This window comes from Astatotilapia calliptera, chromosome 20 (genome assembly GCF_964374335.1).
Source record: "Astatotilapia calliptera chromosome 20, fAstCal68.1, whole genome shotgun sequence".
Lineage (NCBI taxonomy): Eukaryota > Metazoa > Chordata > Actinopteri > Cichliformes > Cichlidae > Astatotilapia > Astatotilapia calliptera.
In genome coordinates this window covers 19,592,388-19,609,713 of record NC_137441.1, presented here as the reverse complement: position 1 = coordinate 19,609,713, position 17,326 = coordinate 19,592,388, and the positions used below count along the sequence as shown (strand labels likewise).

Genomic DNA, 17,326 nt, shown 5'->3' with positions numbered 1-17,326 from the left:
CAGTGTGATTTCTGACTCTCTGGGTTGGTCCAAAGATGGCAGTGTCACTGATAAGCCTTATTCCACGTGTAAATGATCAAGTGCTGTTGGTACATCCACTGAGGCATGTAGACCTTAGAGGACATAAGAGTGCTGCTTTACTTTGAGCTTAAAGAAGTGGTTTGAGCAAGCCACATATATTGTTTTGGAATAATTACTCTTAAAGTTTAGTTCTATACATTATATACATCTTTTTACACAGTAATGTAAGTTGGGGCAGACTGACTGCTCTGCCTAATATGGCAGAGATTCCCTGTTCTCAGCTTACAATCAAGTCTGAGTTACCAAAGATGAATCTGCCCAGGGGTCACAGATCTCCAGGGGTCCAGAAGTTTCCACAACTCAAGTAGTGGTAAAATCCAGTTTTAAGAGCAGCATTGTATGATTATGTAATGTTGATGTTTTTATCTGTATCACAGATAATCTGGAAAAAGTAGAAGAGGTTGTACTTGTAGAAGAGTTCAGAGTTCATGCAAAGTTTTAACTCGTGTCACTTGATCTAAGTGTGCTTTTAGAAACCAACAAATATTTGCAGGGTGACACAAGAGCAGTACATCTGATGGTTGAAGATAAGTTAAAGTAATATATTTCACATATATGGAGGTCATATGATTTCACTCACTCTTCTCAAAGCCCACTCCATGTTTTCCTGTTTCTATAAAACAAACAAACAAAAAAGCTTCATCTCCCAGTAAAGGGCAACTGCAAGCCTCTTCTCCAGTTGATTGTTTTTGGAATCAGAAGAATCCACACTCAAAGAAATCTGGGAAATACAAAAAATTACTAAAGTGTTCAGTGACTATATACTCCATTAAACTCAAATCTCATTCGTTTAAATCAGCACACTGCAGCAGGAACATATTCTATTTGTCAATGTTGAGTGTTTTCCCTGCAGCAATAAGACTAAAACACTTGCAGTCTTTTGTGTTGTACAAAAGACTGCAAGACTGATAAAATGTCCTGAAATAAAGGACATTTTATCAGAGCTGGCCTGATACAGGCTTTTGGGTGCAGATGGCCTTATACATTTTAGGCCAGTATATTTGATAGGTTTGTAGCTTGAACCTATCCGCTGGAACGTTAAGGACAATATAATTACACAAGACAATTACGCAAGACACGAGTAGGCAAAGTTCTTCATGTTTCTCGTGCACGGGAGAGACCGGACAAACGCCGTTCCTTCGCTTGACCCCAGTTGCTCTCGTCCGTTCTCCCGTACCACTGTTCTTTTATTGAGGTTACATGAATATGCATAGGTTCATTAACATATGACGTCTACATAGGTATACATGTGAATAAAGAATACTGTGTGTGTGTGTGTGTGTGTGTGTGTGTGTGTGTGTGTGTGTGTGTGTGTGTGTGTGTGTGTGTGTGTGTGTGTGTGTGTGTGTGAGGTCAAGATGTGACCCTGTGAAGACTCCCCAAAGGCTGGTGCCAGGACGTCTGAACAAAAGGCTCTTATACTCAAACAGATATACGTGTGTTTGCTATACCATAAATCAATAAGGAGAAGATAAACTCTCCTAGGGAGTGTGATCCATGCCAGGACACTCTGAGTAGAGGAATGTATGCACCCCCCTCTACACAGAGTTAATAGGATGAGACATCCTTTCTATCTACAAATGATTATACACCTCTAAGCATATATGGTTAAATATTTCTAAGCATAAATGACAATCAACAATACAAATCTAACAATATTAATGAGTTGATATTATTTATTATCAAACCTATTTGCTGATATTTGCCTATTTACTACAGCAGAGACAAATGATGAAAAAACCATAATGGATTGAAATCTTGCAGCGACAAGACCCACAAGGTCCTCCTGCTCAAGAAGGCACATGTATATAAAAAATGGTAAATGGCCTGTATTTGTATAGTGCTTTACTTAGTCCCTGTGGACCCCAAAGCGCTTTACACTATATTCAGTCATCCACCCATTCACACACTGGTGATGGCAAGCTACATTGTAGCCACAGCTGCCCTGGGGCGCAGAGGCAGGGCTGCCGGACACTGGCGCCACCAGTAGTCTTGCCCAAGGACACCATGACCGAGACTGTCGGAGCCCAGTAGTCTTGCCCAAGGACACCATGACCGAGACTGTCGGAGCCGGGGCTCGAACTGGCAACCTTCTGATTACAAGACGAACTGCCATCTCTTGAGCCACAGTCGCCTGTGTTAAATTTGCCAGTAACCATCTAAATGATTCAGAGAAGGTTTGGAATAAAGTGCTGTGGTCAAATGAAGCAATATAAATGCTTTTATGATCCAAAGAGCATCATCCCCACCCTCAAGCACAGAGGTAGAACCATTATGCTCTGGGGCTGTATTTGTGCTAAGCGTACAGGACAAATTACCTGAGCCAGAATACTGAAAATGGGCAATGGATGGGTTCTCCAGCATGACAGTAACCTAAAACACACCACTAAGCCAACAAAGGAGTGGCTAAAGAAGAACCACATAAAGGTCTATCTAGAAGTCAGACCTCAGTCCTGTAGAAAAGCTGTGGAGGGAGCTGAAGCTTTAAGCTGTCAAATGGCAGCCAAGACAACTAAGGAATTTGGAGCGTTTCCCAGAATCATTCTTAAGATCTGTGCAAACCTGGTGATCAGCTACAAGATATGCATTACTGCTGTGCTTGCCAACTATGGTTTCTCTAACAAGGTTTACCTTTAACAAGACCAAAAAAAACCACTTCTGCAGATGAGTTCAAGTTAGACTGCAGCATACTATCGACAACCTTGAGAAAAGATTATTGTTATGGCCGGTCTAGGGGACCCGACCGCAGCAAGAGGAATGATCCACCCCCAGTTCGACCCCAAGCAGCACATCACACCATCAGTTAAAATAAGGAATGGTTTATTTACAGGAACGAAACAAAAACGGGTTTCATAGGAGTCACTCAGGCTTTGGGGTGGACCCATGCCAAAATAACAAAGAAAAGGAAACTAACTCAGAGGAGCAACTGCTTGCCTAGCCCCAGAGAAAAATAACCAAACAATAATCACTTACCTTCCTGACTAACAAAACATGAGAAAACTGTGCCCAACTTCCTCCTGGATTCACAAAGCAACACAGGGCATGACGCAGCCCCAGCCGATTGGGGTAAAACCGAGGATGGATGGATTGCCGTCTTCAACCGCGCCATCTTCTACTCCGCCTCCAGAGCAGCATCCAATCCGGGCACACCATCTTCGGGATCCACCACTCCTGGAGGCGCACCTGCACACTCACATTTACATGTCAGAACCCCAGCACACGACGGCAGTCATAACAATTATGCATCCATTGTTAAGATGAGCTGAAACTAGAATTCTAGCCATAGAGCTAGCTCTTCTGTATGTATTACTGTAGGGTCTACCTTACAATATAAAGCGACTTTAGGTGACTGTTGTGATTTAGCGCTGTATAAATAGAATAGAATTGAATAGACACACTCTTTTGGTTGGAGAATGAAAAGCGAGATGTACAATCCAAGAACACCTTTCCTACACGGAAACACGGTGGGGGGAATATTATTCAGCGGTTGGAATTGTGAATCTCATCAATGTGGAAGGAACTATGAAGAAAAAAGCATACAGTGGGGCAAAAAAGTATTTAGTCAGCCACCGATTGTGCAAGTTCCCCCACTTAAAATGATGACAGAGGTCAGTAATTTGCACCAGAGGTACACTTCAACTGTGAGAGACAGAATGTGAAAAAAAATCCATGAATCCACATGGTAGGATTTGTAAATAATTTATTTGTAAATTAGGGCGGAAAATAAGTATTTGGTCACCTCAAACAAGGAAAATCTCTGGCTCTCACAGACCTGTAACGTCTTCTGTAAGAAGCTTTTCTGTCCCCCACTCGTTACCTGTATGAATGGCACCTGTTTGAACTCATCATCTGTATAAAAGACACCTGTCCACAGCCTCAAACAGTCAGACTCCAAACTCCGCCATGGCCAAGACCAAAGAGCTTTCGAAGGACACCAGGAAAAGTATTGTAGACCTGCACCAGACTGGGAAGAGTGAATCTACAATAGGCAAGCAGCTTGGTGTGAAAAAATCAACTGTGGGAGCAATCATCAGAAAATGGAAGACATACAAGACCACTGATAATCTCCCTCGATCTGGGGCTCCACGCAAGATCTCATCCCGTGGGGTCAAAATGATCATGAGAACGGTGAGCAAAGATCCCAGAACCACATGGGGGGACTTGGTGAATGACCTGCAGAGAGCTGGGACCAAAGTAACAAAGGTCACCATCAGTAACACACTACAACGGCAGGGAATCAAATCCCGCAGTGCCAGACGTGTTCCGCTGCTGAAGCCAGTGCATGTCCAGGCCCGTCTGAAGTTTGCCAGAGAGCACATGGATGATACAGCAGAGGATTGGGAGAATGTCATGTGGTCAGATGAAACCAAAGTAGAACTTTTTGGTATAAACTCAACTCGTCGTGTTTGGAGGAAGAAGAATACTGAGTTGCATCCCAAGAACACCATACCTACTGTGAAGCATGGGGGTGGAAACATCATGCTATGGGGCTGTTTTTCTGCCAAGGGGACAGGACGACTGATCCGTGTTAAGGACAGAATGAATGGGGCCATGTTTCGTGAGATTTTGAGCCAAAACCTCCTTCCATCAGTGAGAACTTTGAAGATGAAACGAGGCTGGGTCTTCCAACATGACAATGATCCAAAACACACCGCCCGGGCAACAAAGGAGTGGCTCCGTAAGAAGCATTTGAAAGTCCTGGAGTGGCCTAGCCAGTCTCCAGACCTCAACCTCATAGAAAATCTGTGGCGGGAGTTGAAAGTCCGTGTTGCTCGGCGACAGCCCCAAAGCATCACTGCTCTCGAGAAGATCTGCATGGAGGAATGGGCCAAAATACCAACTACTGTGTGTGCAAACCTGGTAAAGACCTATAGTAAACGTTTGACCTCTGTTATTGCCAACAAAGGTTGTGTTACAAAGTATTGAGTTGTATTTTTGTTATTGACCAAATACTTATTTTCCACCCTGATTTACGAATAAATTCTTTACAAATCCTACCATGTGGATTCATGGATTTTTTTTTCACATTCTGTCTCTCACAGTTGAAGTGTACCTCTGGTGCAAATTACTGACCTCTGTCATCATTTTAGGTGGGGGAACTTGCACAATCGGTGGCTGACTAAATACTTTTTTGCCCCACTGTATGTAAAGATTTTGAAAGAAAGCTTTAAGTAGTCAGAAGCAAAACTGGGTCTGGGTTGTCACTTTGTCACCTTCCCCCACGACAATGTTCCAAATTATACCTCCAGAAGACCAAAGTGAATATTACTGGCTGGCCTGCACCAAGCACTGACTTGAATCACATTGAAAATTCGTGGACCAAGGTCCATGCCAGAAGATCATAAAATCTGGAGGAGCTTGAGAGATTCACCAAAGAAGAGTCCGCGTGGATTGCTCAGGAGACATGAGTGAGACAACAAATGACTGCGGGCTGTTATCGAGCAAAAAGGATAGGCAAATGATTGCTTTTTGTGGAAAAAAAAGTATTTCTGTCTTCAAAGTAAAATAATATAAGCATCCACATAAAACTAGGATATTTGGCTGTGTTGAAATTCTCTTGTTCCATTTAACAACACCTGAGAGTTACTTTAATAACAGACATTTTCTGGGTGGGAGGTTAGTAATTCTGACCTCATATGTATGTGTACATACCTCTGCCACATTAATCACAACCTGAAAGTAATATCATCCTTTATTTAATATAATCATTTGTGGTTTTTACTTATCAGTGTTAGCACTAACATATTGAAAAGCCTGATGTTCAGACATTGTCCTCTGAGTAGAAAAAACAACAACAACATTCACATTCACACACACACCAATGGCTGATTCCGTACGAACCTCTTGCTTTAGTACTTTGCCTGATGATACTTCAGCATATAGATTTGTGGAGCCAAGGATCAATTACAAACTTTCTTTGTTTGCTGACCCATTCTAAGCCACAACCACTCAAATAGGCTCTGGTATTCAACGGTAATCACCCATCTATGTACTAACCAATCTCGACCCTAATTAGTTTGCAAGATTAGATGAAATTGGGCATGATGAAATAGGGCTCAGTGTTAAGCCCTTAGGACTCCCCTTTTTGTTGGGATTGTAAGTTTTGGTGGCATGAGAACTCTGCCCCTATCATGGGACTTGTGTCATATGCTAAGAAGTGTGAAAGTTAGTGATGGATAGAGCAGAGCTACATGGTGTAGCACTGCTTTCTGCTTTGTTTGTGTATATGTGTAATGAGTTCTTTTCCTGTGTTTCTGCTGCAGATCGTGATTGTGCAGTTTGGAGGGAAACCCTTCAGCTGTGCTCCTCTCAACATCGAGCAGTGGCTTTGGTGTCTGTTTGTGGGAGTTGGAGAGCTGCTCTGGGGGCAGGTAAGTAGCTCTTTAGCCTGCTGAATCAAACAACACTAAGCAAGTGTAGGCTGGCAGACCTGGTTTTTTCCAAGGTGAGGCTAAGGAAATATATTCACACTGCCTGAGAGAACACTTCAGAGCTATTTTGTGCTAAAACTGACAGTTAAATAATAAACCACTGCATGTGAACTAAGGTTGGAAAAGCACACACGCTGCTCATTATTTTGTCACTCTGGTTTGTTCTGGTCAAGTAACATTGTTACAAATCTGGCTTCCAGGTGATTGCTACAGTTCCTGCAGAGCGACTGCCGTGTTTGAAGGAGGCGGGGTTGGGACTAGAACCAGGGGAGGAGGAAGGGGAGGAGCTGGCAGAGGATGAGGAGGAGATCGACTGTGCAGAAAGAGAGCTGCGCCGTGGACAGATCCTCTGGTTCAGAGGCCTCAACCGTATCCAGACCCAGGTACTGTTTAACCAGGCCCTAACCAAAAGTCTCACCAACAGATTTCTAGACATGTCAGCCAGAAGCTTCACTTGGTCATGACCACAAGCAGTTTGTTTAAGGTTAATTACAGATAGATTGGGGAATCTTTAAAAGATGTGGTATGTAATCACAAAGAGCTGCACTTCTTTAATCATGTGCAGCATGATAAAATCCACATTACTATGGGAGTGTTCTTACTGCCTAAATAAACTGTTAGTATCATGGCCGTCACACGCTAACTAAAGAGACTTTTGGAAAGAAAGAAGTGCTGCATATTTGACTCTTCTTTGAGAGTTACAATTTTAGATTTGTTCTTACTCTTCAAAAGTCAGTCTCTCTCATCCATGCTGTTGTGCTCTTCTGAATTGTGCCAAACATAATGATTCAGGTTTTTGTTTTTCTCTCTCTCCCCAACGCAGCTAACCTTTTTGTTCCACAAAGTCACAATCACACAATGGCCTTCTCTACCTTGAGAGTGCTATTTTAGATGCTCAGAAACATAACAGGAGATAAATGGTGTGAGTGTATGTGTGTGTATATGTTTGTGCGTGCAGGAGTGAGTATTTACATGTTGTACGCAAGCTTATGCAACTAGACAGGCCACTGATTCGCTTGATTGCTTTGATTGATTCTTGCACAACTTTGTGTGAGAGCGGACTTTAAGACAGGGAAACGACAGCAGTCTCCTCCTAAGGAGTGTCAGAGAGCCAGCCCAGACTCTTTGCTTAAGTGCCTGTCTTTGCATAAAGTGGCCAGTTTTTCATTAAGAGGGTTTGGTCTGAGTGCGTAGTGTGTAGATGCACAGATTTTGTTAGTAATATTCATGAATCAGTTATGATACACTGAAATCAGAGAATTTTTTACTCTGTCTGTGACAGGAGAATCTTTTAAAAGGACCAAAGACACACGCACACACTCAGACTGGACTTTCCTGCCCTTACTGAATGATGCTGTTTGTATCTCTGTCCTGCAGATGGAGGTAGTGAGCACGTTCAAGCGAAGCGGTTCGTTTCAGGGAGCGGTGAGACGGCGCTCCTCTGTGCTCAGTCAGCTCCACGACGTAAACACTATCTCTACCCCCTCTCACGTAGCTCTCTCTACTGCAACAGCCAATACCAGCCCAGCCCCTGGGAGTGAGTCCGCCGAACGCATGTACACACATACAGAAGCATTCGTGCATACATGCACACACTCACACACTCATTCAGAGACACAGAAACACACACTCGCACCCACTCAACCACCCACACACTGCCACACAGCTGCACGGCACGTGGACTGCAGTATTTTGACTCTCTATGGTTGTGTCCCTCCGGCTCGCTCGCTACTCGTGTTGTGTGCAATGTGTCCTCTGTTCTTTGCTCTTATTCTCCCTTTCAAACAGCACCCAATCCTGCCACGGCTGTGTAGTTCTGGTATTGTCTGGTCTGGTCCCAACCCACTCCTGGTCCCAGGCCAGAGACTGTTTTTGTTGTTTGTCAGTGCAGGAGGGAGCTAACTGTTCTCTCTCTGTCTGATGTGCCCTGATGCAAAAGATGCAACACTTTTATAAGTGACTCAGATTTTAAAAAAACAAGGAGTTTGTTATGCATAATTCTCAGAAGCTACGGATGCATCCTGAAGTTTAGAGAGCAGATAACAGCTCCTCCTGCACAATGTGTTATTTCTTGTCCGTGACTGAGGTCAAGCGTAGTTACTGTGGTTTGCCTCTGTTGTAAAAATCTCTATTGTAAAGGTGTCTTTCTATTCTCTGAACAACAACACAATGTAGTACTTCTCTAATACATTCTTGAGTCTCTACATACTTTGGAAAATGCTACAAATATTTTTCACTGCCATAGAATTCATTATCATTAACAAAAGGCTTCCATGTGGCTTCAGCAATACTGTAAACCTTCGAGTATAAAAGCCCTATAACACACTGCTCTTTTTAAGAATGTAGTTTTATAAAGAAACGGTTCCTTTTGCCTCTATCTTTCTAGCTTTCCTTCTTCCTCTTCTCTCACTTTTGTTCGGTGCTGAAATTGTTGTCAACTGGTTATTTCTGTAACAGTATTTCCAGCTCCAACGTCACAAGTTTGGCCCCCTGACGTCTCCAAAAAGTCCTGATTTCTCTCTCTGTCCACTTTGTTTTTCCTCACCCCTTTCTCTCTCTCTCTCTCTCTCAATGGCAGTTTTCTCTTTCTTGTCTTTCTTCCTTATTTATGAGATATTACAGGTTCCCTGTTTGCAGAAATATTATGTGAAATGTTTTCTAATTGTTCTTCATAAGTAGAGTTGTTCTTTTGTAGTGGTATTTAGATTTTATCAGATCTAAATACAGGCTCTTGTGTAGCATACTGATAAGATTTCTTTAGTAGGTTTCTCTTCATTTAATTTTTTTTTCTCAGTTTTCTTGGACCTTACGTTGTCCTTTACCTCATCCCTTTTTGTCATCCTCCATTTTCTTACTAGAATAGCAATCACCCTTCCATCTTTTCTCTTGATTTCTTTGTATGTCAGTTCTGCACGTCTGTGTGAAAGCCTGTTTGAACACGTGTTCTTTGCTGACATATCCGAGAGCTGCAGTTTGACTTGTGTGTATTCTCTGTTGGCGTGTGAGTGTGTGCACCTGTGCTCGTATACCTGTCTGCGTGACTGCGTGCATGCATGTGTGTGTTTGTGCTGTCTCTTCATTTGATTGTCATCAACCGTCTTCTCAGTTGCTTCTCTTTACCTTTCTTGCTCCCTTCCGTCCATCCTTCCCTTCCTCCATTTCATGCTGACCTCCTCTCCACCATTCTCATCACATGTAGGTGTAAATACAGAGAGAGGCCCAAGGCAGCACTGTTGACACCTCATTGTCACAATCACCCTGTGCAGACAGTAGGAGGAACCTGGCCTTTGTTTAAGTACTTTGGAAACATATCCTTCACTTCAACACTTTATAATATAGCATGTTAAAAAAATCAACACTGGAAGTAGAACATTGGTTTGGTGTAAAGTTGGTTGTAGAGGAGTGGAAGGAGGGATGTACAGTCCAAGTATGAAGCAAGTTTTTAGGTCTGCTAGCTCATTTGCTTGCTTTTTCTAGTCTTCTACCTTAATTCGAATAGCTTGTTATGTCCAAATCTGTTACTCAACAGCAGCGTGACACATACTTTTTACATTTTGCAGCCATCCTGTAGTGGCTGAGCCCCTGATGGGAAACAAAATGGATTTGGACAAACAAATGGAACAGGGAGAGAATGTGAAGGACCAAGCATTAACTTTGAGTCTGATGTGACCCAGGTTGTGTTCTCTGAATCACTTTGTGCTGTCTGGAGGCATCCAGTGGTCAAATAAAATCTCCCATTGTTCTCAACTCCAGCTTGGTTTATGCAGAAAATATGAATCCGAATGTGTCACAAGCCTAAGCCAGAGAAATGTATATATATATATATATTTCAGAAAGGGTTTTTCTTAAACGAGAGGTCAGGTGAACCAACAATGAAAGTATGGTGCTAACACATATTGTAATGTGCCTGGAAGAGTATTCAGCCATGGTTCTTTATGCATGTGCCAGTCAAGGTGAATCTTTCCCTCTGTATTAACTGAAACAAAACAACACTTTCTTTACGTGGGCCAAGATTTTGCCATAAAATGCTACCATTCAGCTAATGCATGCTGATTCTTCTGTTAAAGATTTACCACGGACTCTAAGTGCTTTCTGTAATGATTACAGAAAGAGATTTTGAGATTAAATATTATTAAAATAAAATTTAAAATAATATTTTGAGAATGAAGTCAGAATGTTGAGATTTAAGTTGTCATTTCAAATCAAACACTGCCACAGCTACTATACGCTCTACAACTTGCATAGTCAAAATTGTGTTTTAGCTTTTGTCTTTTGAGTTTCATCTCAAGATTTTGACTTTATTCTCAAAATTAACAGTAATGTTTCTGTTCTTACTGTGGCCCTAATATGCCATCTATAGTCCCTTTGGTCAAAATCGTGATAAAAATGCTTAACCATTTTTTGTGAGAAATTTGTGAGTATTGAGATGTTCTTTGGTTGTAGACATTACTGCTATCAGTGAATGTCCGCATTCTAACCTGCTTACAGTGGGTAAAGTGTGCTTTTACACCCACAATCCGGAGGAAAATCAAAGTCATGGCTCTCTTTTGACTTTGTGTTACAGTAATTTGAATGTTTATTGGAAATTGGAAATCTGTGAGCACCATTTTTATTTTTTCACAAGCGGTGTGTAAGCAAGCGTAGTTGCACACATAACACATAGCTAGAACTGGATTTTATAACAGCTTACAAGGGGTATAAATTAATCTTTTTATAGTGACATTTTTTTAGAAATAAAATCCCCACTTTTTTTTCAGTATTTTCCTCTTCTATGCCAGTGCAAACATGTACGCATATGACCTGATGCAGTGTCCAGTTTATACCCTGCAACTCGTCCAGTGTCAGCTGGGATAGTCATACTTTTCTGGGGCAAATGGACTGAAAATTGTTTTAAAAAATATTTAAGGTAAAATTGGCCTTGTAGTAGTTGTGGCTGTCCTGTAAACAGTTTTACTCTATGATTATTTATATTAATTTGTTAACAGTGTGAAAGAGATTTGGATTGTAATACTATGAGTGACCACAAGTTTAAGTTGGCAGTGAAGCTGTCACAATTCAGGAAATTGTTTTATATTATCACCCTTTTTTTTTTTTTAATGACCTCTTAAGATGAGGGAAATGTCCTCTTCATTGCCAGGGGTTGGTTGTCTGATTGGACCAAAGCACCAAATTCACATTACTTGCAGATGCCCATGTGCTATCCAAACAGAGTGGCCTGTCCCCCAGCATTGCTGCTTATCCACAGTTTGTTTCAGGGACAGACTCTAATCCACTACCCAAAGTTCTTTCTAAAGCAACCAGACTTGTGCCCTGTTGAATTATGGTGTGCCTACACCCTGACATTGACACCACTGACTCCCTGACCAATTCTATGAGAAGACAGCAAAGGCAAATCCGAAGGAAATATCACAAATAATAAGTGGAGATATAAAAATGATAAAAGTCTTTGTTTATTGCCGTCATTCACCTGAGCTGTGTTGGATCTTAGAGATTCCTCTGGATCTTTAGAAGTGATCTATGGATCCAGTTTCATTTCATTTCAAGCTGAGTTAGTTAATTCCATGAGCAAGTCCCATTAAAGAGATTAACCTTTAAGTTTACTTTTGTCGGGAAAAAACAAAGGGCAATAAGCTATTTTACTCTAATCCATTCAGTTCTTTAGTAAAGAATTTTTAAATTAAAAATTAAAAAAATACATCAGCCTCCACCCTTAAATGGGATGTGAGCATATGACATATGAAGAAAAGATGCTCTTAATGCCACAAGGTGTCACTATGGATTACAGCTCATTATACCAGGGGTGAATGCCTCTTCAGTTGGGCCTCAATTCGGGAATTAAGAACCATTAACCAGTCATCTACCTCACAGCTTCTCCCAGTATTTATGTTGCAGTCTCTTCTCATCAGCAGTTCTTTTGCCTCTCTATCTTCCAGCGCCCTTTTTTCTCCTCGTACTTTAACCATCATTGTTTTTCCATCAAGCACTGCTGAAAGAGCCAACAGGGAGAGAGGGAGAGACAGAAAAGAAATGGTTGAGAGGAATAAGTAACACAGCAGTGCCCTGACCTCCGGGCCTCTCTGGTCACACTGGTGGGCGTCATATACTCGAAAGTTTACTCTTACCATGGAGACAAAATGAAAACAAACCGAGCACTGACGAAGTGAGAAAGTAACATTCTGAAACCTTCTCAGGCTGCATGAGGTGTTTTTCTACTGTCTGACATGCTCTTTGGAAAAACAGATAAGCACTGAACCTACCGCTTGACCGTCTGTCTGTACATCTGTATGTCTCTCAGTCTATCATATGAGCCAGAGTCATATATAGAGACTTCTCCTAGTTTGGCCAACTGCAGCATTGAACTCCATTCAGCTGCTTGACCATCCGCCTCTCATAATCACAGTTGGGACTCCAGTAGGTGTTGCAGTGAACATGAAGCTTTTTCTTTGCCGATCTCATTCGGCCAAACTGTCTCTGTATAAGGCTCTGTCTGCCTCTGCCTGTCAGTATATTTGCATTAAACTGTCTCTCTTTCTTTTGAGCTCATGCTGCTTCTTTTCCTCTGTTTGGGCGTTGGAGATGGGTGCATGGACCAACTGCTATGGCAAAGGAATGTGTTTATGCACGCATACACCACCTTGAAGTGCACTCGTAAAACTCACTTGTGCGTGTGTTTGTGTGCGAGCATGTCTGTGAGAGAGAGGGAGAGACAGAAAGAGAGTGTAAGTGACAAAGATCTGATTAAGCATGACCTGACTGTCTCTCTCTGTGGCAGGGCTGACACCCAAGCTTCACTCTTTTCTTACTAGTAATCTAGCTAATCACATAGTGTTCTAACCTGCTGATTCTTCATGATGTCACTTTTCTGTTTTGCAAGATTTGTTATTTTACATCCCGCAGCAACTTCATCGTCATCATTCTTGTCACTCTGCTCTCCTGTCTGTCACTGCTGCATGGCACACAGAACACTTTGCACATGTGCATGAGCACACGTGTCGGGGTGCTGACTGAATGACTCACAGTTTGGCTGTGTTTATAAAGCAGCTCTCTTTAACAAACAGCTCCCATGACTGACAGCTGCCCGATGCATGCGGAATTCAGACTCCAAACTGCACGATGTGGAGATAACTCTGGTCCACTCTGCTGCATGCATGTATTATTTATGTGTGTATGTGTGTTTGGTCACTGCTATAGGTTCTTGCAAAATTCTTCTTTTATTGTATATTGAATTAACACACTCACCATTCCTGCTTCTTTCTCCATTTGTGCCTAACAAACACCTTCATCTGTGTGTGCATGCCTGTGATCCTGTGTGCTGAGGTATGAGTGTTTTTCCCATGCATAATGTATCACCAGCCCAACAGATTGCACACACACAAACAGCCATATAGACACATATGCCAAGTGTGTGTGATGTAAAGTTTCTGCAGCTTTAGTGTTTTTTGTGATGGTGGCTACTGAATGTTTTTGTCTTGTAAGGTGTGACCGATGTGTGAGAACTGACAGAAACATGTCATCAGCCAACTCATTTTAAAACTATTTATTTTTCACTTTTGTGTGTTGGAGACACACAGGATCAGGTGGATGTCTAGCTGACGCTAAATTAATCCAGATATGATGTTACCCCAGTATAATTAATCTTCAATTGTCAGACAGATTGCTATTAAATTAGTGCAGTGCCATGGTTTGGATGGTGATATAGTTAAAAACTTTAAACAAGATCTATTCTGCTTATTTAACAATGTGGTGTAGCTTCTGAAAAATGTGTTTCTATCCAGAATGGATCATACATGCAGGCAACACAAAGGACTTAGGTGGTTATTACATGATATGGTGATATATCTCAATTAAATGAAATGCACCAATTTATTTTCAAGATGACCTATTCTGCTGTCTTATAACAACCTCTCAGGTCATAGAGGTCCTGTCTGAAAGAAACTCGTCCTTTAACACTACCCTCACTTTAAGCCAACTTTCTTTTGATTGGCCTCCCTTCATAAACAACAGGTCTAAGCAACAGCTAGAAGAGACTTCTGTGCTCATAGCCAGGGCTGTTTTTGTCTATGTTAGGGATGTCCACTTTCAATGACATCATGCAGATCCAGATGTAGAAATAAACTACCTAAAACAACATCTATCTAAACAAAGTTATAAATATATTTATTTAATCCATGTTTTCCTTTCCATGGCTATTTGTCAACCTTCTTCCATACCAGTCAAATGATTATATCAATTTGTGCTCTCACGTCATCTTTATAGCATTTTCTTAACTTGCTTCTTACCTGAATCCATGCCATAATATAAATATTAAAAACATAGGTCTTACAGTATTTATGCTGCTTTTAAGAATACAGTGTTAAAATCTATGACATCAAGGGGCTTAGGGCATGAAGAAGTTGGGTTTGATCACTCTGGGCAATTAAAGATGCATGATTCAAAAAGGCATCTGTGGGGCAGAGCGAAAACAGCTAAGTAGGGATTTGAACTAATTTGTCAAGTTGTTCAGATGACACATACTATTTAGCACCTTAAAGCCTAAAATATAATATCACTTATTCATCATTTATTAAATGCTTTTATTGTGTTTTTACTTAAATTCTAAATGTAATTCATGTAAAATAAATAAATTCTTTTTTTTTTTAAAGCTACTGCTCCGATGGGGATTTTAAACAGGATAAATCAAGAGCAGAAGATCAGAATCAAGACCTAGCTAACAGTGTGCTAGCTGTACATTTATATTTAGCAGACTGACACAAGAAGGGTATCAGTTCAGATTTGTGTATTTGAGCATTTTAAAAATCTTTTTCAAAATCTTTCTTCATACTAAGAGTTTGATGTTTATGTTTAGCTTAACTTAAGTAACAAAAAAACAAAAAAAAGCAAGAGATATAGCGCTAGCCTAACCATATCCAAAGTTAAGAGAATGAACTTACCATACAAGTAAGGGTTTCTTATCCTTGAAAATAATATTGATGTGTCGATTAGAATGATTGATATCATTCTGAAGAGCACTAGTCACTTGCAGTGTCAAAACACCTTAAATCTTAGTAAAAAAAAAATGAAGCATATTTTATCATTTCAAAATATTATTTTACTTGTACTCTGTTTAAAAAGTGGAAGATTGATGTGCCTTTGTCCTTTGTCCTGAGCGAGTCCTATTAATTTCAGCTTCCACAGCAGCTCTTGGTCAAAAATTTAACTGACCATTAGAAGTTACATTGCCTTTATTTTAACTGCAGCCACCTGGCCCTGAGTGTCTGCTTGTCTCTTACTCTGTTTGTCTGCTGGAGGACACAAGTGGGTCTGTCTTTGGGGTCCCATGTCTCCTTTTTCTCTTCTTTTTCTCTGACTTTCTCCTCTGTCTTTTTTGTGGTCTCTCCCTGATCTCTTTTCTTCTGGGCAGATGCGAGTGGTGAAAGCATTCCGTAGTTCACTGTACGAGGGCCGGGAGAAACCGGAATCCCGCAACTCCATCCACAACTTCATGGTCCACCCAGAGTTCCTCATCAATGACCTCATCCACAACATCCCGCTGATCGACGACACCGATGTGGATGACGAATCAGAACTCAGCAGATACCAGCACCTGCACCCGGCCCTCCGCAAGCCGCCCCCGCCTCCCACCCAGCCCCAACCCCCGCCTCGCACCCATCCCACCCGGCCCTACCGCCAGTACAGCCTCCCGGTGACCCCATGCAACCGAAACAACAACAACAACAGCAGCAGCAGCAGCAGCAGCAGCATTGATTCAATGGTCGCCTACAGCAACCGAAACAGCACCAACGCAGTCATCACCTACAACCGAAGCCCCCGTCATCACCACCACCACCTCCACCATAATCATCATGGCAGGGACAGGCCGGTGAAACCCTCAACCCCCTACCCGGCCCATCTCTACTGTGTGGAGACCTCCTTATAACTGATCTGAACTTGGGTTTGGGAGGGGGGGTGGAAAAAGGGGGGATGAAGTTAGGGTGAGAAAAAGAGAGGGCTGAGGACCTACACACATGACATTTTCATCTAATCGCCCTTTCAACAAGCTCACAAGAGGGAGCAAAGGACAAGGAGGGAGTGGACAATGGCCGGAGACTTCTGCTTACAACTCCCTGAGAACATGTTGCCACTTTCCCTCCCTTTGCCCTTACCCCAGCCCTCTCAGTCTGACTTCCCACCTTCGCCCCAGTCCCTCCCCTCCTTTACCCACAAAACCATCCAACTCAGTCTGTCACCCCCTTCTTGTGGAACCCCACTCACCCTGCCCAGCTGCACACCAACTTCATGCACGCTCTTGTCACACACACCTGCAGGTCTGCTTTGGCAGGGTCTGAGTGGGGGGGGGGGCAGACGTCCAGAAGAAAACCACACATTCCCTAATGCTTCAGCAGAACAAGGCCATGCGGCTATGGGGGCTGACTCACTCCATTTCTATTGGTGTTCATCATTAATGTTGTCGTCACCCACTTTCCACCACCATTTATCTACCACCATTTATCTGGGTAGATTCTGCAGCCGCTTCAAAGTCACTACTTTGCTTGTAGTATAAGTAAAACGCTTTGTTAAAGCTTTAACAGTCATTTCCATTTCCCATTCATTTATTTCCCAACATAATGGTGCTCATTTATTTCGTTCTTATATATCATTTTATTTCTTCTCAGAAACTTTGAGTTATTTTTCTTTCATCCCTCTTTCTCGTTCATTGTGTGTACGTATATTGTCTTGTCTCTTCTGAAAAAAACAAACAAAAGCATAACAAAAAAAGGTTGCTGTTCATTTAAATACAATGGCTGTGACAATGTCTAAAAGATCAGGGCACTTAT

At 41.9% G+C, this 17,326-nt stretch overlaps 1 protein-coding gene across 4 annotated transcripts in view; it reads left to right on the top strand.

Annotated features, from left to right (window-relative positions):
* The window catches only part of atp2b3b (ATPase plasma membrane Ca2+ transporting 3b), a 101,995-nt gene extending 84,912 nt beyond the window's left edge, over window positions 1-17,083 (top strand). For 2 of the 4 annotated variants that reach the window (XM_026155340.2, XM_026155339.2), the window contains 4 exons: window positions 6,345-6,452; window positions 6,713-6,895; window positions 7,890-8,049; window positions 15,913-16,087. In XM_026155340.2, the coding sequence (XP_026011125.1) occupies window positions 6,345-6,452; window positions 6,713-6,895; window positions 7,890-8,049; window positions 15,913-15,938 (477 nt within the window). In that variant the 3' untranslated portion in view covers window positions 15,939-16,087. Of the gene's footprint in view, window positions 1-6,344; window positions 6,453-6,712; window positions 6,896-7,889; window positions 8,050-15,912 lie in introns of all 4 variants that reach the window. The other 2 variants (XM_026155338.2, XM_026155336.2) reach the window with 1 other exon arrangement.
* The last annotated feature ends 243 nt before the right edge of the window (window positions 17,084-17,326 follow it).